We start from the raw sequence: 20,899 nt of genomic DNA on the forward strand, positions 1-20,899 counted from the left end.
TATTTGTAGGACTCAGGTGACTATCCCCTGACAGCTCCAGGTCCATCCTGGAAGAAGTTCCAGGGAAGCTTCTGTGAGTTTGTGAAGACACTAGTCTGTCAGTGCCAGTACAGCCTCCTCTTTGACGGCTTTCCAATGGATGACCTTATCTCCCTGCTCATTGGCCTCTCAGATTCCCAGGTCCGAGCCTTTCGTCATACTAGTACTTTGGCTGGTGAGCACTTAGAACTCAGTGGGCTGTCCTGAGGTTAGTGGGGCTTTATTGTATGTTGTGGGTTTTCTTTCCCACCTGCATCAATGCTATTGTACCTTGTTGCTTTTGTCCTAGACCCCCTCCTGCTTCTCACCAGAGGTCATAGGAAAGAGGAGAGCACAGTAATGATTCCCAGTTTCTATATCTTCCTAGAGCATACTCCTGACAATAGACTGGCATATAAAATAAGGCCAGAAAAGTTGCTGAGGGGGGCCACTCCAGGACAGAAAACTTTGGGACTTCAGGGTCACCCTGCTTGTTTGTTTGTTTGGTTTTTTTTGTTTATCTTTTTCCTTTTACTTTCGTACTCATGCTCCTCTGACTTGAACAATGGCTTTTTTGTTTCCTCTGACTCAAAGCCATGAAGCTAATGACTTCTCTGGTAAAAGTTGCACTCCAGTTGAGTCTGCACAAAGACAACAATCAACGTCAGTATGAGGCAGAACGAAACAAGGGGCCAGAGCAGAGGGCACCAGAGCGGCTCGAGAGTCTGCTGGAGAAACGAAAAGAGGTGAGGGTGACTCCTGGCCCCTTCTTCCTCCTCAGCCTTCATCTTCTGGTGCCCAGACCTTATCAGGTTCCATCACTTCTCTCAGTACACACAGGCCTCAGGCAGCCTTTCAGATAAAGAATAACAGGGATGGCAACAGTGCTCCTGCACTCATCTATCAGAAGTCACTGTGTGTTTCTTTTGGGGACAATGGCTCACACATGTTTGATTTGGAGGGAAATTAGAGTTTTCTGTATTTTACTTTTATTAGCTTCCATTGGTCTGAAAGTATTATCAGTAGTGTTTATATGTTACACGGCATGCCAAGTTGTTTGAATTTCATGTTAACTGTGCAGTGCTGAAAAACACATGATAAGGGAGGCTTCCCTGGATATGAATCTTGTTTTCGTAGTTGTTACTATAAAGGGCCTTATTAACTTCTAAACTTCAGTTTCCTTTTCTTTAAAAAGAGGGATAATTATTAGATGGGTTAGGAGTGGAAGATCTGAGGGTAATTGGAAGAAGGCAAGGAATATTACTAAAGCATATTGTATGAAAAATATTACTAAAGCATATTGTATGAAAAATATTACTAAAGCATATTGTATAAAAATATTACTAAAGCATATTGTATAAAAATATTACTAAAGATATTGTATGAAAATTTTCAAAAATTTAAAGGGGCAGTCCTACCTTCTAGTCTATTTAAATGAAATAATGAGAATTGGCTGTCTAGCCACACAAGTTTTGTTTTGTCTTCCTTGTGGTAGGCTTTTTATCACTCTGACAGATACCTGAGAGAAACAGTTCAAAGGAAGAAATGTTTTATCCTGGCTCGTGGTTTCAGAGGCTTTAGTCAATATTCAGGTAGTGACTGTTGTACTTTGTGCTTATGGCGAGGCTGTCTGTTATAGCACAGAGGTTCTGCTGCAGTAGATCAGACAGTAGATCAGTAGACAGAGGAGAGAGGAGTCTGGGGACAAGCTATTTTCTTTTAAGACATGACTCCAGTGACCTACATCATCTAACTAGGCCATATCTCCATTTAGCTATCAACTCATCTATGGATTAATCCATTGATGAAGTTAGAGCCCTTGGGATTCAGTCACCTTCTTAAAGGCCCATTTGTAGGCATATGTATGTATGTGTGTGTGTGCGCACACACACACACACACACACACACACCTTTGGAGGAGAATTTTTTAAATTTAAACTATAATACCTTTAGTGGAATAAGCTCTGGGAAAATCTTTTAGACTCATTAGACTTTGAATAGCAATGTTTAAGTCAGACACTGATAAACCTGGTTTTTTTTTTTTTTTTTTGGTTTGGTTTTTTTTTTGTTGTTCTTTTTTTTTTTTTTTTCCGGAGCTGGGGACCAAACCCAGGGCCTTGCGCTTCCTAGGCAAGCGCTCTACCACTGAGCTAAATCCCCAACCCCTGATAAACCTGTTTTTAACTCCTTGCTACTATCTGCTCTTCTCCACCTTGAGGTTGCTAGAACATACTATGTCTAACTGTATCTAGTGATGATTTTCCTAGTCCCCATTAAAAACAATTGCTTCTCTGCTATGTCACAACAGAAGGAAATGGTTGTCATTGTGTGTACCTGACTCTCTTATCTGCTTATTTGCTCTCTTTTTCTATGGCCCTGAAAATTGGACCCTTTACACCTGCCAAGTAGGCACTGTTATCGAGCTGTGTCAGCCTGAGAGGAAGACTTCGTGTTACTTCATTTTTGTTTGTTGTTTTTCATTGTAAGGGCGATGTTAAAGGCCTACACATGGTAATAGAACTAGCTAGGATTTTAAATTATGTGTAAGAAATCCTCATTTTATCTGCAGGTTTACTTTCTATAGTTTCATTTTCTCACCACCAGCAAAGGTTAAAAATCCTCCAAAGTAGCTGGCCATGGTGGCACATGTCTTTAATCTTAGCCCTTAGGAGACAGGGGCAGGAGGATCTCTGAATTTGAGGTCTACTTGATCTATGTAGTGAGTTCTAGGCTAGCCAGGCTTGAATAACGAGGCCTTGTCTCAAAAAAAAAAATCCACCACCACCAACAAAAATCCAAAGTTCAATCCAGTAACTGTTTTGAGAGAGAAGGTGTGTGAGAGAGATCTAAGTTCACATAACATTATTTTTGTCACTGTGTGTAATTTACAAATTAGTTTCTGATAGATACTAATACATAATATATACATAAATACATAATACAGGTTGGTTGAACATCCTTAATCTGAAAATCTGAATTCTGAAATGCTTTGCTAAACTTTTTGAGCATCAGTATGACACTCAAAAAAAAAAATCTTCATTTTGGTATACATTTCCAATTTGGATTTAGAAATTGTGTTCCCAATGAGTAAAGTCTGTACAAATATTCCAAAATCTAAAAAACCATAAAATCTGTAATCCTTCTGGTTCCAAGAATTTCATAGAAGGGTATTTTAAACCTATGTGCATATTTGATACAACCTGTAGTTGAAGCATTGCTTAAGAGCCTTGGATACATTCTCTATAAAAGGAGAACTGCACCAGTGAGAGTCTTTTCTCTTCTTTTTCTGAACTCTCCATCAGTTGTCGTTCTCCCACTTTAGTTCCCATACCATATTGTTTTCTTCTGTTCATTTGTGAATGTGTATCATCCCTTTAGTCTGCTTCTCTGTAATATACTTCCAGCACATCTTATCCCCAGTAGTCTTTTCTCAGTTTCTGGTTCTGATGATATTTTAAATGTGAAAAACCGAAGGTATTATAGAATTAATTTATAATAAATACCATATTCACAGTGTATTCTATAACAATGAATACTTTATTATATTAGCTTATCTGTTTTGTTAAGCTATGGGCATAAGCAATTCTTCAACCCTAAAGATTTAAGTATACCCTCTTAATAACATTACCTGATACCATTTTTTTCATGTCTCCAAAAGTCATGATTCTTTAATACTTTTCTAATTAGTTCATACTTAAAATTCCCCATCCAGGATTCAAGAAAGGACATTTAATGGTAGTATTTCTGGAGCCTCTTTTAATGTTCTCTTCCTTGGGATAGGATCTTGTTTATGTAGTCTAGACTGGCTTCAAACTCCTGCTTCAGGTTTCTTTGTGCTAGGATTAACTGTACTAACGTCTGACTTCCTCTTTTATTTAGTCTTATACAGAATGTCAGCTTCCTCAGATTTCCCCTAATATGTGAGTGTGTTGAAGAAATAGGATTAGTTGTTTCCAAGATGTTTTCTCCTTATATTCTACTTCCTTAGTATCTGTTGTTCAGCTAGTCTGAGGTTTCTCAGCAGTGGCCTTATTGACATTGGGAGGCTGCCCTGGCCTTGTATATTGTTTAGCAGTGTTCCTTTGCTTCTGTCTACTAGATTCCAATAGCACTTTGATACCAGCCCAGTTCTGACAACCAAAACTTTAAAATATTTCAATTTAAAAATATTTTTTAAAAGATTTATTTATTTATTATATGAGTACACTGAGCTGTCTTCAGACATACTGGAAGAGGGCATCGGATCCCATTACAGATGGTTGTGAGCCACCATGTGGTTGCTGGGATTTGAACTCAGGACCTCTGGAAGAGCAGTCAGTGCTCTTAACCGCTGAGCCATCTCTCCAGCCCTTAAAAATATTTTTATTCTCTGATAATTTTGTACAGTGCATTTTGATCATATCCATTTTCCCCCAATTCTTCCAAGATCCACCCTACTTCTCTATACATCCAACTTTGTGTTCCCCCCTTTTCCCCATCCACTAAGTCTAATTCATACTACCCATATACTCTTGGAAGTGCGGCCTTCCGTTAGAGCACATTCTGCTTACCAGGGGAGGACTCTCAAAGAAAACTGACTTTCCCTTTACCAGCAGCTACTAGTTTCTAGAACTCCTAGGCTTGGGGTGTTGTTTAATGCAAACCTCCTTTTCCATGTTGGGATTTGGCCTTGCTTGATCTTGTAAGGGGCTTGTGTGGTCAGAACCACTATGAGTTCATAAGTAGCCCTGCTGTGTCCAGAGGACACTGTTTTTGTGAATTCATCTACCATTTCTGGATTTTCCACAATGATCCCTAAATCTTGTGAAGAAGGAATTATTTATCCTTTGGGGAACAAAATCGTCCACTTTAAAATCACTGATCCAAACTCTTTTATCTTTTTACTGGTTATACTTTTATCAAAATCAATTTATTTGAAGTTCACTTTGAGGCTGGTGAGATTACTTGGGTAAAAACACTTGTTTCCAAGCCTAGGTTTATTCTTAGAACCCACACAGTAGAAAGAGAACTGACTCCCGAAAGTCATCTTCTGACCTCTATACCTATATATGCTGCCCCTTCCTCAAATAAATACATTAATAGTTTTTTAAATTTCATTTTCCCAATTATTAGTAGTAAAAAACACAACTGTGAGTTAGTCATTGAATAGAATAACCCCAATCAGAAGGGACATTTTAAAAGAGATTTGCCTATATTCTTGTGTGTCTGTACGTGTACAAAGTGTCCAGAAGATGTCAGATCTTCTGGAGCTGGAGTGACAGGTGTTTGTGAGCCACATGAGTGTGAAAACTGAACTTGCATTCTCTGGAAAGGCAATATGTGTTCTTAACTTCTGAGTTATCTCTCCAGTACCCAGGAACATTAGTTTTTACCAACACAAAGCAAACGTTGTGGCATTAAACTATTGCTTCTTCTGGAATTAGGAGGGAATATTGGCTACCTGAGGGTTTATACTATGTCCTCAATAAACAAGAAGTGGGTAGAAATGCTTTTCTTTATCTGTGACATTATGCTTTTGAGGTACAAGAGGGATGGATAATCTGACCTTGTTCCTTCCTCCAGTTCCAAGAGAATCAAGAGGAGATAGAGGGGATGATGAATGCCATCTTCAGGGGTGTCTTTGTTCATCGGTACAGGTAGGTCATTTACAGGCTCTTACTGAAGCCATTGTCCTTGGTAGTAGCGCGGGACAGGGCAAGGCCCTTGCTGAGTTATTTGGCTAGTTTCAGGATTAATGTAGTTGGGATGAAAACTGACAGATATGTTGAATTGGTTAAGCTGTGGTTTATCCCTACCTACCAAGGACCTTGTGAATTTTTTCTGAGAAAGAAAATCAGTGATCAAGGTATCACTGGGTATTCTCTTCCTCTTGACCTTTCCCAGTCCTGGCCCTGTCTTCTGTGTTTCTAGAGGTGGAGACTTGAGCAGACATGGGCAGAAACCTGAAAGGTGGCTTTCCTGAAGCATGTCTGGGCTCAGCAAGCCAAGCCTGTGTTTTCACTATGCTAAGGGTCAAGGTGTTTCACAGTGTTTGAAGAACTGGTAGAATTAAGTCTTCTCTGTTTTAGAATTATAGTATTTGTAGTATTGTCTCACTTTTGTCCAGATTTCAACTTCTGATTCTCTACAACTTTAATCATTTCTTGAAGAGGAATTGAAAAAATAGCACATTTTAGCTAACAGTTAAGTGAATTTTTAAAATTGGATTTCAAAGGAGTATAAAGGATGCAGTTGCATAAAGTTAACTAGTTCATATTCTGGTTATAGAAAGATTTGATTTCATCTATTTTGTATATTTACTTTGGAATGAAGAAATAAAAGACTGGGTACTTGGTGTTTTGTCACAAACATAACTTTGTTGAGAGGGCTGTGTATAGGCCAGAAAGTCACCTTTGAGAGAAGGTAATATGTAAGTTTGTCTGCCTAAGGGACATCCTTCCTGAGATCCGTGCTGTCTGCATCGAGGAGATCGGGTGTTGGATGCAAAGCTACAGCACCTCCTTTCTTAATGACAGCTACCTAAAATATATTGGCTGGACCCTGCATGACAAGGTGAGCTTGTTAGCCTTCTCCACCTCCCTGTCTTCCACTTCTAACCTGTTCCAAAACACCTTACCTTTTCTTGCTCTGCCACTCAAACATTTACACATTGAGAAATTATCTCCCAATCCAGGTATTGAATCTTGAGATTTCTTCAGTGCTGAGGAGTGTAAAATAAAGCAGAAAGAAGAAAAACATTCAGTAGTCAGAATACCTTTGAAACCTCATATGTCATAGAGGAAGTAATCTCTTTTAAACAGCAAGTTGATAATGGTAACACAAGTGCCAGAGTGCCATCCGAAGGGATTCTTTTCATCATGATTGTCCAGTTCTTCTGTGAGCCTTTTGTGTTTTCAGTGAGAAGACAGCTCTACTATTTTTTTACATTCTAAGAGTCCTCGGTGTAGACATCACCCATGCTTAGAATGAAGAACAGTGAGGAGCACTTGGCGTCTCTGTGATGACCATTTGTTAGTCATGTTTCTCTTCTCCTGTCTCCTTCATCAACAGCACAAGGAAGTCCGCCTAAAGTGTGTGAAGGCTCTGGCAGGGCTGTACAGCAACCAGGAGCTGAGTTCACGGATGGAGCTCTTTACTAATCGCTTCAAGGTAAGATGGGATGACATTCCCAGGTTTGGCTCTTTGCTCTGTTTCCCATTTCCCTACACAGGTCTTTCCACCTGGCAGACTGATAGCTTTTCTCGATATAGCTCCCACCCCCTCTGCTAGGAATTTCAAATTTCAGGAGACTGTGGTGTTTGGGAGTGGGTGTAGTGAGGGACTGCATAATGTTCTTTGCATAGGACCGGATGGTTTCCATGGTCATGGACAGAGAGAGTGAAGTAGCAGTGGAGGCCATCAGATTGCTGACCCTTATTCTGAAGTGAGTTGTGGGAAGTGGGGAGGCAGCCTCACAGAGTTGCCTTGGAGACTCAAACGAGATCCTCCAGAGTTCTGTCCCCTGCCTGTCACAGTTGTGTACAGATTAGAATCTGTACACACATTGTGTACAGATTAGAAGACAGAGCATTCCTGAGTTGTAGGATAGAGGGGGTCTTCCTTATTTTTAACTCTCAAGACTCCTCTTTTCCACTTTTAAACATTATTTGTGAGTCATATCCTTATAGGTATTGCCTTGTTTTGTTCTGTACCTTGCTGTGTGAGATGATTAATGCATATACAAACACACATGCACACGCATGCACATATACACACATGCACACCCTTTCTCCTTTTATCTTGGCAGGAACATGGAGGGAGTACTGACTAGTGCAGATTGTGAGAAAATTTACTCCATTGTATACATTTCTAATCGTGCCATGGCCTCTTCTGCAGGGGAATTTGTGTACTGGAAGTAAGTGGTATGTGTTTGTCACGCTGTTCTCTCATCCTCTCTCTCACCTCTTTGTTTCACCTATGGACTTGTCAAAACTGTTGAAGTCTCTCTTGTCCCCTTTTCTCTCTCAATCTTATGGAAGTTCCATGACTCTTCACTTGTCCTCTTGTCCCTACTTCTTCCCATGCTGCTCTTTGCACCTATCCATCCTGCCAGGATTTTCCATCCTGAATGTGGGGCAAAAGCAGTGAGTGGCAGGGAGCGACGCCGGAGTCCACAAGCCCAGAGGACTTTCATTTACCTTTTATTGGCCTTCTTTATGGAGAGTGAGGTAATGTAGAAAGTAGAGGACAAGATGGGCAGTGGGTAGGAGGGTCCTGCTTATCAACAGCCACTTGCTGGAACAGTCTGAGTGACATTGATGGACTACTTACTGGGAACCTTCCTTCACAGCATCACGACCATGCTGCTTACCTAGTTGACAGCTTGTGGGACTGTGCAGGGTCTTACCTGAAGGACTGGGAGAGTCTGACAAGTCTGTTGCTGCAGAAAGACCAGAGTGCGTGTCGTGCTAGCTGGGGTTGTGTATTTTGCACCTTCTTGTATGAAACAGAGAGGTTCGGGTTTTTGTTTTGTTTTTTTGATTTTATTTTTTTAATTTTTAATTTTAATTTCAATTTTTGGCTGACTTGGAAAAAGCAGCAGTGATATCCTGGGAAGGGAATGTGGAGATGGAAAGTGATTAATCCGTGGGGTTTTTTTTTGTCCTCTTTCTATCCCAGATCTGGGTGATATGCAAGAGAGAATGTTGATAGAAATCCTGGTGTCCAGTGCCCGGCAAGCTGCAGAGGGTCACCCACCAGTGGGGCGCATCACTGGAAAGAAGGTGAGCATGAACAGTGGGTTAGTAGGTCAGTACTGTTGGAACAGTGGGTCAGTAGGTCAGTACTGTTGGAACCAGATGGTTATTGGCCACCTTCACCTCTACATTCTGGGTTAGGGCCCTCCTCCTCCTTTTCCTCTAAAAGTCCCACCTCCATATAAAGACATCCGAAGGGAGCAGAAGTGTGTGCAGATACACCCACCCTCTGTACCCAGTGTTTCTTCACAGTTTTCCACCCCCAATGACTAATCCCAGAGTCTGACCGCCAAAGAACGCAAGCTTCAAGCTTATGATAAGGTGAAGCTGGCTGAGCACCTCATCCCCCTCTTGCCCCAGCTCCTTGCCAAGGTAAGAGCTCCTTGTACAGCCAGAGCAGAAATGGGTAAGGGACCAACCCCAAGGTAGGATGAGGAGTTCTCCTTTTGTCACCTAAGTCACAGGACACTCTTTCTACCATAGTTCTCAGCAGATGCAGAGAACGTTGCTCCCTTGCTCCGGCTGCTCAGTTACTTTGACCTCAACATTTATTGCACTCAGCGCTTGGAGAAGGTGAGTAGGCAGCAAGAATTTTTCCTAGACCTCACTGCTCCCCTGCTTAGGTTAAGGATTCTTCTAGTATCTGGTTAATTTGTTTTCCACAAGGCCCTGGATTCAGGAAGAACGTCTCATACCCCACTGTTAAATATGTCTTGTCTTTAAACATCACTGTTTTCCTTCTCCCGTCCACTCTTCAGCCTGTTGTCTACCACACCTTGTCTCCCTTTAGCACTTGGAGCTGCTTCTGCAACAACTCCAGGAGGTGGTGGTGAAGCACGTAGAGCCTGAGGTGCTTGAGGCTGCAGCACATGCCCTCTATTTGCTCTGCAAGCCAGAGTTCACCTTCTTCAGCAGAGTGGACTTCGCCAGAAGCCAATTAGTAGATCTGCTGACTGATAGATTCCAGCAGGAGCTTGACGACCTAATGCAGGTGGTGCTAAATAGCAGGGCACCTCTGGGAGGGTGAGAGAGGGCTGGAGGTAAAGGTGAATTCTTGAGATACTCCTGCTGTGAGCTTCTTTGTTCCTTAGTCATCCTTCCTAGATGAGGATGAGGTATACAGTCTGACAGCCACTCTGAAGCGTCTCTCTGCCTTTTACAAGTGAGCAGCTCTCCTGCTACCTTCCCCTTCTCCTAGTGTTGATGGAATTGATTGCCTTGGATGTGTCCTAACATAATGTTTACTTCTCTCTTTAAAGTGCTCATGACCTGACTCGCTGGGAGATCTCTGAACCATGTTCTCGACTCCTCCGGAAGGCTGTAGACACAGGAGAAGTTCCTCACCAGGCAGGTGATGGGCTGGACACAAACAGGCAGGGCAGAAGACTGTCAGAATCTGTGTTCTGGAGGACACCTTGCCCAGGCAGTCTCAGTTCTAGGGTGTGGAGTGGACATAGGGAGGAAGGCCAGGTGGGGTTATCACTTCTGTTCTCTGAGGTGGACTGGGGACTTTTGGGGTTCCTGGGAGCCAAGGAGAATGTTTGGGAATTCTAAGAGACTGAATAAACCAGGAAGATCTGACAGTTCTGCCTAGGTTAGAAGCCTCTGGACATTGTCCAAAATAATTTATTCTTTTCTATTAGAAATTATTTCCTTGGTCTCATCTTCTCTCTTATTTGGGACAAGATTTGTTTGTTCTGTTTGTTTGTTTGTTTGTTGTTGAAACAGAGTTTCTCTATATAACCCTGTTAGTCCTGGAACTTACTTGTTGACCAGGCTAGCATCAGACTCACAGAGATCTTTCTGTCTTTGCATTCTGAGTGCTGGTATTAAACACATGCACCACCTCCAGCTTCTTTCTTCTTATTGATTGTCTGTGTGAGAGTACTGACACTCCTAATCTGACATTTTGTGGTTACAGGTGATTTTGCCAGCCTTGACTCTGGTATATTTTTCCATTCTCTGGACAGTGACCCACATTTCAGAGTCTACTTCCCAAGTGAGTGTTGGTTTGAGGAGGAGACTGGGAATGAAGGAGCCTTCATTCCTCTGTAAAACAAGCTGCTCTTTTTACAGAAGCAGCTGATGAGTCTGAAGAAAAGAATGGTAGCCTTCTGTGAACTTTGCCAAAGCTGCCTCTCAGACGTGGACCCAGAGATCCAGGAGCAGGTGAGCATGTGTCTCCTGGAGTTTGAGAAGATTGTTCTCCAGGGAAATGAGGTATGTAATTATAGTTTTGTTAAGTACTCTGATTTTTTAAATCATCCTTTTTTCCTTCCACAACAGGCTTTTGTTTTATTAAGTGACCTGCTTCTCATCTTCAGCCCCCAGATGGTTGTAGGGGGCCGGGATTTCCTTAGGCCTCTTGTCTTTTTTCCGGAAGCTACTCTCCAGTCGGAACTAGCCAGCTTCCTCATGGACCATGTCTTTCTCCAGCCTGGAGAATTGGGCAACGGTATAAGAACTCTAGGCCTAGAGTTTAGGAAGGGTTTGGGATTGAGCCTGGCAATAGAATCTTGGGCAAGAGGCCTAAGCCTGTGACTGGTTCTACTTTTGCTGGGCAGGTCAATCACAGGAGGATCACGTCCAAATAGAGCTTCTGCACCAGAGGCGCCGCCTGCTTGCAGGATTTTGTAAGCTGTTGCTTTATGGGGTATTGGAACTGGATGCGGCCTCAGATGTTTTCAAACACTACAACAAGGTAGGACAGTACCCTGACATGAAAGAGAGGGACCGAGTTGAACACAGCCCTGACTTTAAGCACTGCAACATCTAAGGAAGGAAGTCAGGTTGGGGGCAGTCTGAGAAGATCAGGCTTAAAAGAGAAGTAGGAGAGAACAGAGGCAGAGGTTTAGAAAAAGGACAAAGGAAAGAGATATGAGTGAACATATTTAAGGAGAAAAAGCTTATGAGACTTTCCTTGACTGGGAAATAACCCTGTTTTTTCCAATTCAGAAATTTGTTTTCCCTGCTTTAAACTTAATCTACAGGATAGAGCATTAGAAAAGGAAAACAGTGGGGAAGGCCAGGTCCTCTTTATTTATTGAGCATCTGCAGTGAACCAGACATGCCAGGTATTAAGGACAGCAGTGAACAGCACAGACACTCTTGTTCTACAAACTCTAGACTGGTGGGGAGGGACACGTAGGCTCTAGTGTTGTCTGAGGGTAGGTATTAGAGCTCTGTTCCTTTTCTCCAGTGGATAGAGTCAACCAAGTTTTGCCTCTAGGTGTTCTGTTCATTCGTTCTTTCGTTCGTTCGTTCTTTCTCTCTTTCTTTCTTTCCCTCCCTCCCTCCCTTCCTTCCTTCCTTTTTTTTTTTTTTACTTCTGGTTTCTTTTGGACACAGCCGTATTTAGAGATGAGGTTTAGTCTGAGTTTTTGTACTCAGGTAACTGTTTTTCCTACTTAAGGCTCATTGGGAAGTTGTGATTAGGGTGATGAAGAAATACGTCAAAGATTTTTTTCCTATGGTTAACATTACCTTCACTTCCTCTCTCTTAGTTCTATGAAGATTATGGTGACATTATCAAGGAAACATTAACTCGGGCGAGACAAATTGACCGATGTCAGTGCTCTCGGATCCTGCTCCTGAGCCTAAAGCAGGTGCTTTCGCCTGAGGCGTAATAACTGTGGCATTTGCTTCCTAGATTCCCACCTTACTGTCTACCCCAGCATCTTAGGGATGCAAGGGCTTTTGTCTTGTTTTTTTTTTTTTTTATCCTGTGTATTCTGTGTAGACCAGGCTGGCTTCGAATTCACAGAGATCTGCCTGCCTCTGCCTTTTTTTTTTTTTTTTGGAGCTGGGGACCGAACCCAGGGCCTTGCGCTTCCTAGGCAAGCGCTCTACCACTGAGCTAAATCCCCAACCCCTTGCCTCTGCCTTCTAAGTGCTAGGATTAAAGGTGTATACAACCACTGCTTGGCTGCTGCAAAATTTTTAAGGACAGAAATTTCCTTGAATCTCATTTCTTGTGACAGGTTTCTTCACACCTTATAAACTCTGTCTTAGTCATTGTTTTATTGCTGTGAAGAAGCACCATGAGCAAGGCAACTCTTAGAATGTATTTTAAATTGGGGCCTTGCTTTCAATTTTGGAGGTTTTAGTCTTTATCATCATGACAAGGACCATGGCAGCATGCAGGCAGTCACTGGAACAACAGCTGAGAGCTGCTACATTCTGATCCTTAGGGCAGAAATAGGGAGAGTGACACTGGGTTTAGCTTGGCTTTTTTTTTTCCCCCTGGAGCTGAGGACCGAACCCAGTGCTAGGCAAGCGCTCTACCACTGAGCGAAATCTCCAACCCCAGCATTTTGAAACTTCAAAGCTCACCTCAGTGATATACTTCCTCCAACAAGGCCACATCTCTTAATTATTCTAGTCCCTGGTGACTAAGCATTCATATATATGAGCCTTTTGGGGCCATTCTTATTTAAACCACCATAGACAGACCTTAAGATAACTGAACAGATAGTTTTCTTCCCTTTCCCAAGCCTAATGGAAATCAGTTATAATACCAATATTAACGTGTTAGGAAAAATTTTAAAATTTGTTTGTTTAAAATGTATTTAGGTGTTTCAACTAAATGTATGTCTGCACCATGTGCCTGCATAGCCAGAAGAGGGAGTCAGATCCCCTGGGACTAGAGTTATAGATGGTTGTGAGCCACCATGTGGGTGCTGAGAATTGAATCCAGGTCCTCTGGAAGAACACCAAATGCTCTTAGCCACTGAGCCCTCTCTCCAGCCTCTAGGGAATTCTTACAATTTTAAGTCTGCTTTTTTATAGCATCCTTTATTTATGACAGACATTTAAAAGTTTTTTACATTTATTTATTTTGTCTTTGTAGCTGGGGTGGGAGGGAAGCATGAACCACTGTGTTAAGTGCGGTGATCAGAGGAAAGTGTAGAAATTGATTCTCTCCTACTTTGTGGGTTCTAGGGATTGAATTCAGGTAGTCAGCCTTGGTAGCAAGCACCTTTACTCACTGATCCAGTTCAGCAGCCTGATGAGAGATACTTATCTCTGTAGAGCTAGAGTGCCGGGGACGGCGCTCAGTAGTGAGTGCTTGCCTGCAGTGTGTGAGGCCCTGTTTGATGCCTAGGGGCACAGTTTTTAAAACTGTCATAGAGCAGGGCTGACATGCTCTGCTGCAGGGGGTCAGGATGTGGCAGTATCTGGGTAGGGAAGATAGTAGATGGCACTCTACACCCAAGCCTTGTAGGGTCTTGAGTAGAGAAGAGAATTAAGGTTTTCTTGAGCTCCCTTTTCTCCTTTTCCAAATATGCCACGTCTCCTGGACACAGCTCTACACAGAACTGATACAGGAGCAGGGGCCCCAGGACCTGACAGAACTGCCAGCCTTCATTGAGATGAGAGACCTGGCCCGGAGGTTTGCCTTGAGCTTTGGACCCCAGCAGCTCCATAACAGAGATCTTGTGGTCATGCTGCACAAGTAAGGAAGTGCTGGTTGGAGGTTGGTTACAGGGAGGGCAGGGAATAAGGTCTTGATGGGAAGGGTATCCATGTGCAGAAGTAGCAAGCAGGTTGGTGGTGACTGTGCCTGGGCAGCAAGAATGTAGGGAGGGTACATTTGGGTGTTTCAGACTCTTAACTGAAATAATTCTCCCAATCAAGGGAAGGCATCAAGTTCTCATTGTCTGAGCTTCCTCCTGCTGGCTCTTCTCGAGAGCCCCCAAATATTGCATTCCTGGAGCTTCTTTCAGAGTTCTCCCCCCGCCTCTTCCATCAGGACAAACAGCTACTGTAAGTTAGTGGGTGAATAGAGATGTGGATTTGTAGAAGAGTCTGGAGAGGGCTCAGTTCATTCTATGTACCATCCCTTTAGACTATCATACCTGGAAAAGTGTCTGCAGCGTGTCTCCATGGCACCTAGCCATCCCTGGGGTCCAGTCACCACCTACTGCCACTCCCTCCATCTAGTAGAGAACACAGCAGAGGCCAGCTCTCAGGGGCCCCCCCACTCCAAGAAGAGGTGTATTGAAGGTAAGGGGTCAGCGTTGGGGTTGGCATCAGTATGTTCAGCACTGCGTCCTAGTTGCCTTTGCCCTAATAACAGGAGATGGGTTTTGATCGTCAAAATTGTACTTTGTCAAATATTTTATCAGGCACCCACTATCATTCATTTTCTTCCTCATTTACCTAGCCAGCTTAAAATAGAAAACTTGAAAAATGATATAGAAACTAATGATAAAGCCAAAGATTGAACAAAGCATTCTTGTTTTCTTTCTTGACAGCAAACAGTACATTAATTTCTCAAATAACTTTCAGATCACCACTTGTCTTAAAATTTACCTATTTAATTTTCTTTTACATTCTAATCTGTTTTATATGTAATGTGCATTTGCTAATATGTACCCTAAAATGTAACTTTGAAGCTGTCACAGCTTTAATGAGACATAATTTACAAACCGAGTCAAAATTTTCCTCTTAAAGTGTGTACTTCAATGGCTTTTATGTTTCCTCAACAAGTTTTAATTGTGGACATGAGCTTATGTTGTGTGTGTGTGTGTGTGTGTGTGTGTGTGTGTGTGTGTGTGTGTGTGTGTGCGCGCGTGTGCGCGCGCACGCACAGGTGCCTGTGAACTGAACTGAGATCTGTAAGAGCAGGACATGCTCTTAACTGCTGACTGTCTCTCCAGTACTTATTTTTTTTTAATTCTAGTACTTAATTTTGTTTGTTTTTTGTTATTTTTTCTCCTTTGAGACAAGGTCTTGTGTAGGCCAGGCAGGACTTGAACTCTATATAGTGGAGGATGACCTTGAAGTTCTGAGTTTTCTTCCTCCACTTCCCAAGCATTAGGATTACAGACCATGACCACCATGCTCACCTTCTTGTGTTCGTTTAAAATTGAGTTGTCTTTTTATTGTTGAGTTGTTGAAGGTTCTTTACACATTCTAGATAGATGTTTACTAGGTAAAGAGATAAAAATGTTTTCAAATTCTGTTTGTTATCCTTTTATGTTTTTAGTACTCTTATTATCATGAATTCCATTTTACCTACTTTTTATTTTTTTTAACTTGTGCTTTTCATGTCCTATCAAGGAACCATTGAATAGTCCAGGTTCACAAAGATTTACTTATGGCTACAGCCTCTCCTGTCTATAATCCTTCATATAGTTTAATGGCAGCAAATTTTGGGTTTGTTTCTCTGTAGATACATGGTCACAGAGAAGGAAACGGTCAGTAGAGGTGTGAATGTCCACCACTGGCAAATGGTGATGTACATTTGTCTGCTGTTTTAAAATCATACCACCTGAGTTTCCTTAGGGAAAGAGAGGTTTAGGTGTGGACACCTCAGTTGGTGGCATAGTCCTCCTTTCCCTCTGTAGTTGGCAGAGAAAGCACCTATACTCAGCCTCTTTGGTAAGAAGACACTAGAATTGCCATCCTTTATCTTCTGACTTCAGAAAACCCTGTCTCCCTGGCCCTTATGCATCTGCTCCAGTATCTGAGCCAAAAACAGTTGCCATCAATCTAGAATGGATAGGATTTTAGAATTTATTGCCTAACAGACTGCTTAATTTTAGGGAGTTAGTCATCTCCCACATTTGTCATCAAATGTTTATATCCTCTGCGAAGTAGATATTTGTCTCTGCCTATCTTGTTTTCTATGTAGATAGTAGTTTTTAGGATAGGAGCTGTATATAATGATACAGCATCCCACTGTAGCACCCAGGTACATTTTTATATAGGGCTATGCTCATTCTTGAGGTGGAACAAAGTAAGGCTACACAGATTTTTCATTCTTTTATGTTTAACTTTCCCTTAAGAAACAAGAGACAAGTTTATAAAAGTAGCTCTGGCAGGTTTCTGACGTATTTGATATGTGTGTCTGCTTCTTTGCAGTTCCCCGCAGGCTTCAGGAAGAAGAGTCTTCATCCCAGGGAGAAAGCCTTCAGCTGAACAGTGGCCCCACAACACCTACACTCACCTCCACAGCAGTGAAGAGAAGGCAGTCTCCGAGGACAGTAGGCAAGAGGCAAAAAGGTGGACCAGGACCAGGACCAGGACCAGGACCAGGACCAGGACCAGGACCAGGACCAGGACCAGGACCAGGACCAGGACCAGAGCTGATCTGCAGGTGAGGCCAAGGGAAGCCTTGGTGTTTCTGTTCTTCCCACTGCAGTACCTTCTGATCTCTGGGTACTTCTGGTGCTTTTGCAATGTCTTTTCCACATCCTGTGCTGTTCTCTCTTTTTACCCTTTGCTTTTTATTAACCCCTGTCATTTCTTCATTCTTAATAGTCAGCAGCTCTCAGGCACCCAGAGGTTGAAAATGTCGAGTGCACCGTGTTTCCAGATTCGATGTGATCCTTCTGGCTCTGGCTTGGGCAAGCAGATGACCCGGTGAGGTTTCCTCCCATGCTGCCTTCTCACCTTAGCCAGTGTTTCTTGGATTGTCTTGATCCTAGAACATTCTTTCCAGCATACCATGTCTTCCCAGTGTGCAAAGGGCTGTTCCTCCAGAATGAGGAGTGGGTGCTAGCCCTAAGTCCTACCCTTCCTGCTGCCAGGCCCTCCTTCCCCATGCCTATGAGAAGAAACTCTGGGGGGCTGAAAGGACCATCTGAAAACCTCTTCTCTTTGTCACTACCATAGACTCAGCCTTATGGAAGAAGATGAGGAAGAAGAGCTGAGACTTCTGGATGAAGAATGGCAATGTGGAGACAAGGTGTGGACCCAGCAGTCCCTTCTTCTAGAACTTAGAGGCTGGGACACCTGTTCTCAGTCTTCATGATGACCTTGTTTTTGAAAGCTGCTAAAAGTTGTTGGAAAGAATCACAGAGGGAAGAGGAAAGGTTACAGACTTAGTTTGGACTTCACTTTTATTAAATAAGGAGCTTAGGAATGACCAGAGGTAGTCATTTGCACTCATAATCTCAGCACTTAGGAGACTGAGGCAAGAGGATTGCTATGAGTTTAAGGCTACATAGTGAGTTCCAGGCCTGCTGGGGCTGGACAGTCTGGACAGTGAGACCTTGCTTTTGAGAACTGGTAGGAAAAGAAATTAAAAATACAAAGACCAGCAAGATAGTTTAGTACATAAAGGTGATTTTTTCCCTAAGCCCGAAGGCCTGAGTTCAGTCCCCAGACTCCCATGTGGTAGATGGTAAGAAATTATCCCCAAAACTTGTCCTGTTCTACAGTGTGTGTGTGTGCGCGCGCGCGTGTGGAATAGCACATTTTTTTCAGTCTCCAAATAAATATTGTTGCCACCGAATTTCCCAACAGTTGGAAGAATTGCCTACAGCCAGGAACTGAACACTCATAGTCTACCCCAGCTACACCCTTCCTTTCTCTTTCCTAACAAGGCTTCTATCCTTGTCCCTCCACTCACTCCTTTCTCTTCCCTGGCTACCTGAACTTTAGGTTGATGATCTGATCTAATGAGCAAAACAGGGAGCTTGAAGTGAGGTCACCTGAATGTGAATCCCTAGTTTCATATGAAGTTAGCTGTTGCTTGTCTGACTTCTATTCCCCCATCCTTACAATGGAGCATTTACACATAATGTAGAGTGCAGAAGCTTATTAATGGCAGACATTTTTTCCCTTCAGCTCTGGAGGCTAGAAATCTTGAGTTCTGGTAAGCACAGATGGGTTCTGGTAAGGACCCAGTGCTAGTTGCAGGCTGTCTCAGATACAGGCAAAGGCAAGCCAATGCTAGCCTCTTGAGAAGGCACTAACAAAGTTCTAAGGGCTCCACTCTCTTCACCTAAACACATTTTAAAGGTCACCTCTTACTTTCATGGGCTCAATGGGTTAGGATATCAACATATATATCAGGTAGGTTTTGCAGGGGAGGAGGCCTGCAGACATTCGATCCACACTAAGCTAATACTGTCTGCTATTATTATTTTATTGTCTTACCTGGGTAGGGGAAGGATAATTTGAACAGCAAAGAAGTCTAGGATAATCCCATTCTATGGTTCTAGAGCTGAATGCATATAAAAGGGTTAGCTTGGAGGCCAAGAGAGGAGTCGGTTCTCTGATTTATTCATTGAGACTTCAGAAGGAATCATGTTTCTGTTGGGTAGAAATTCAGAATGGTCTTCCTAACTTTTGACCTTGTTTGTTCTAGCTACTTCATAGCCCTTCTTCTCCCAGTGAGCATGGGCTGGACCTATTAGATACAACAGAGCTGAACATGGAGGTGAGTGTTTCAGGGCTATTATGTGTGTCCTTGGAAGTGAGGGTGGCAAACTATCTGTCATTCTAATAGAACAGAACCTATGGGCAGCTCTCTGGTGTTCTTCAGGAACCCACATGGGGAACTAGAATGGCTACCCTAGAACACATAACCTTCTCTTTACTATTTGTCCCCCCCCTACCCATAACTCCATGTCTTCCATTCTTCTTGTTGCAGGATTTCTGATGGGACTTAGGCTTCTCCCCTTCTCCACTTACCACACTGCAAGGCCATGAGTGAGCAAACGAAGGAGTAAAATGAAGCATTCTTTGGGTCCCAGCCAAGTACTTTAAGGGAATAGAGAAATGGCCTTATTCAAACCTCCATTTCTTTCTGAAGTGGGTGCTGTATATAGATGCTATGAGCCCTGTGATCCTTAATTCACCCTAGCTTTATGCTTTTGCCTGTTTGAAGTGGTGGGAGTTGGGTAGGGAGCTTTACCTCAGTATTGAAGTTTAATAAACCTTCTGTTTGATATCTCTTCCCCAAACACTGCCAAGCTCTCAATAAACATGTTCACATCAGCTATTTCATAGGCATGGCTTGAGATTGTCATGCTGATTGCGTTCTTTGACTTCTTGGCACCATGACCTCCTGTTTAAGTGCCTCCACACCTCAGGTGTTTTGTGTATATGTTTTCAAGGATGGATGGATCTGTCAGTGAGATGAATGGGACAGATGACTGAGGAGAGCTTAACTGTCTCTGAGCAGTTGCACTGATGGTGATAGTGTTGGCCAAAGTGAAGAAAGATGGCACTGATGGGCAAGTGAGGTGGAAATGTCTTGAAACTTGTTCTACCCACCTAGCCCAAGAGCATGGAATGGTGGCTATCATCCAATGGTTTTTTCAGGCTAGTTTCATACCCTTATCCCAAAGATGTAAAGTTCTCAGACTCATAGTACCTGAGTGTAGAAGGACACAGAAATTACTGCACCTATCTAGCCCCCAATAAAGAAATGGAGGAAAATGTCTTTACCTTTCCTTCACTCACCAGTTCCCCACAATAACACCCGCCTCTGGTCTCTTCTCTCCTATATCTCTTACCTGATTGGCACAAAATTGCCTCAAGAGACCTTCCTTCTGGAAACTAGACTTGTTAATTCTTGCTCTGCCTCTTGCAGCAGCATAGGATATCTGTACTGTTACCAGATAGGCTGTCACAAACATGAAGACAATGGGTGACTTTCTGATGTCACTACTTAAAGTTCTTTTCCTACCCTTTATTATGGATCCTTTCTGAGCACCACCATCCAGCCAGTGGTAGTGTGGAAAGAACAGTCTTCCAGTGGATGATCAGGCCACCCAGCCAAACCATTTATACCTGTCCCCACCTTGCTGGTATATACCTGTCCCCACCTTGCTGGTATTGCTCCACTTCCTCTCCCATCCCGATAAAAGAAGAGGTTGGAGTGTGAATCTCTTTGGCAGACAGCTTGGTGGTTTCCTGTGCAGCAGATTCAGGAATCCATGGAATATTGAAGCAGTTTTGAACACTGAGGTGAAAATATGCAGGGAATATGAGGTAGAAGAACCCAGGAGGGGAAAGATCCCTGAGTTAATTAAATAGCAGCCAAGTTAAGGATACTTCAGAAATGAAAAGAGAAACTTGGAGACTTTGTAAATGTGAACATCCAGATAGCACAATATGGTAAATCAAACAATCCCTGGCCTCAGATTCTGGAGATGTGTTACACCTTCCACCCCTCATCCCAATTTTTTGTCACTGTGTTGAGAGATTGGGCCATCTTTTCTTTAAATATGGGCTGTCTCTTCGGGTTTCTATTGCAGTGATAAAACACCACCTGAAAAACAAGTTGGAGAGGAAAGGATTTATTTGGCTTACATTTACATTACTACTAATCATAGTAGATTGAAGGAAGTCAGGACAGGAACCCAAATAGGGGCAGGAGCTGATGCGTGGCCATGGAAGGACAC

The 20,899-nt window shown here is 42.8% G+C and overlaps 1 protein-coding gene and 1 long non-coding RNA gene across 8 annotated transcripts in view; one reads left to right on the top strand and one right to left on the bottom strand.

The window, feature by feature from the left end:
• Positions 1 to 19,491, top strand: part of Stag3 (STAG3 cohesin complex component) — a 30,258-nt gene extending 10,767 nt beyond the window's left edge. For 5 of the 7 annotated variants that reach the window (XM_006249020.4, XM_039089015.2, NM_053730.1 and 2 more), the window contains exons 7-34: positions 10 to 214; positions 613 to 764; positions 5,581 to 5,654; positions 6,447 to 6,570; positions 7,069 to 7,167; positions 7,362 to 7,441; positions 7,805 to 7,912; positions 8,111 to 8,225; positions 8,348 to 8,453; positions 8,677 to 8,780; positions 9,033 to 9,125; positions 9,237 to 9,326; positions 9,544 to 9,744; positions 9,845 to 9,915; positions 10,013 to 10,100; positions 10,675 to 10,752; positions 10,830 to 10,922; positions 11,040 to 11,208; positions 11,318 to 11,454; positions 12,257 to 12,358; positions 14,060 to 14,208; positions 14,391 to 14,519; positions 14,602 to 14,759; positions 16,623 to 16,857; positions 17,022 to 17,123; positions 17,376 to 17,448; positions 18,856 to 18,927; positions 19,141 to 19,491. In XM_006249020.4, the coding sequence (XP_006249082.1) occupies positions 10 to 214; positions 613 to 764; positions 5,581 to 5,654; positions 6,447 to 6,570; positions 7,069 to 7,167; positions 7,362 to 7,441; positions 7,805 to 7,912; positions 8,111 to 8,225; positions 8,348 to 8,453; positions 8,677 to 8,780; positions 9,033 to 9,125; positions 9,237 to 9,326; positions 9,544 to 9,744; positions 9,845 to 9,915; positions 10,013 to 10,100; positions 10,675 to 10,752; positions 10,830 to 10,922; positions 11,040 to 11,208; positions 11,318 to 11,454; positions 12,257 to 12,358; positions 14,060 to 14,208; positions 14,391 to 14,519; positions 14,602 to 14,759; positions 16,623 to 16,857; positions 17,022 to 17,123; positions 17,376 to 17,448; positions 18,856 to 18,927; positions 19,141 to 19,149 (3,216 nt within the window). In that variant the 3' untranslated portion in view covers positions 19,150 to 19,491. The remainder of the gene's footprint in view (positions 1 to 9; positions 215 to 612; positions 765 to 5,580; positions 5,655 to 6,446; positions 6,571 to 7,068; positions 7,168 to 7,361; positions 7,442 to 7,804; positions 7,913 to 8,110; positions 8,226 to 8,347; positions 8,454 to 8,676; positions 8,781 to 9,032; positions 9,126 to 9,236; positions 9,327 to 9,543; positions 9,745 to 9,844; positions 9,916 to 10,012; positions 10,101 to 10,674; positions 10,753 to 10,829; positions 10,923 to 11,039; positions 11,209 to 11,317; positions 11,455 to 12,256; positions 12,359 to 14,059; positions 14,209 to 14,390; positions 14,520 to 14,601; positions 14,760 to 16,622; positions 16,858 to 17,021; positions 17,124 to 17,375; positions 17,449 to 18,855; positions 18,928 to 19,140) is intronic. The other 2 variants (XM_039089018.1, XM_063270988.1) reach the window with 1 other exon arrangement.
• On the bottom strand, positions 16,513 to 20,133 carry LOC134481272 (uncharacterized). Its single transcript, XR_010056731.1, has 2 exons — positions 20,009 to 20,133; positions 16,513 to 17,535 (listed from the first exon to the last, which is right to left on the bottom strand). It is a non-coding gene; the product is annotated as an uncharacterized LOC134481272 (long non-coding RNA).
• Between the last annotated feature and the right edge of the window lie 766 nt (positions 20,134 to 20,899).

The sequence above is a fragment of the Rattus norvegicus genome, chromosome 12 (assembly GCF_036323735.1).
Source record: "Rattus norvegicus strain BN/NHsdMcwi chromosome 12, GRCr8, whole genome shotgun sequence".
NCBI classification, from domain to species: domain Eukaryota; kingdom Metazoa; phylum Chordata; class Mammalia; order Rodentia; family Muridae; genus Rattus; species Rattus norvegicus.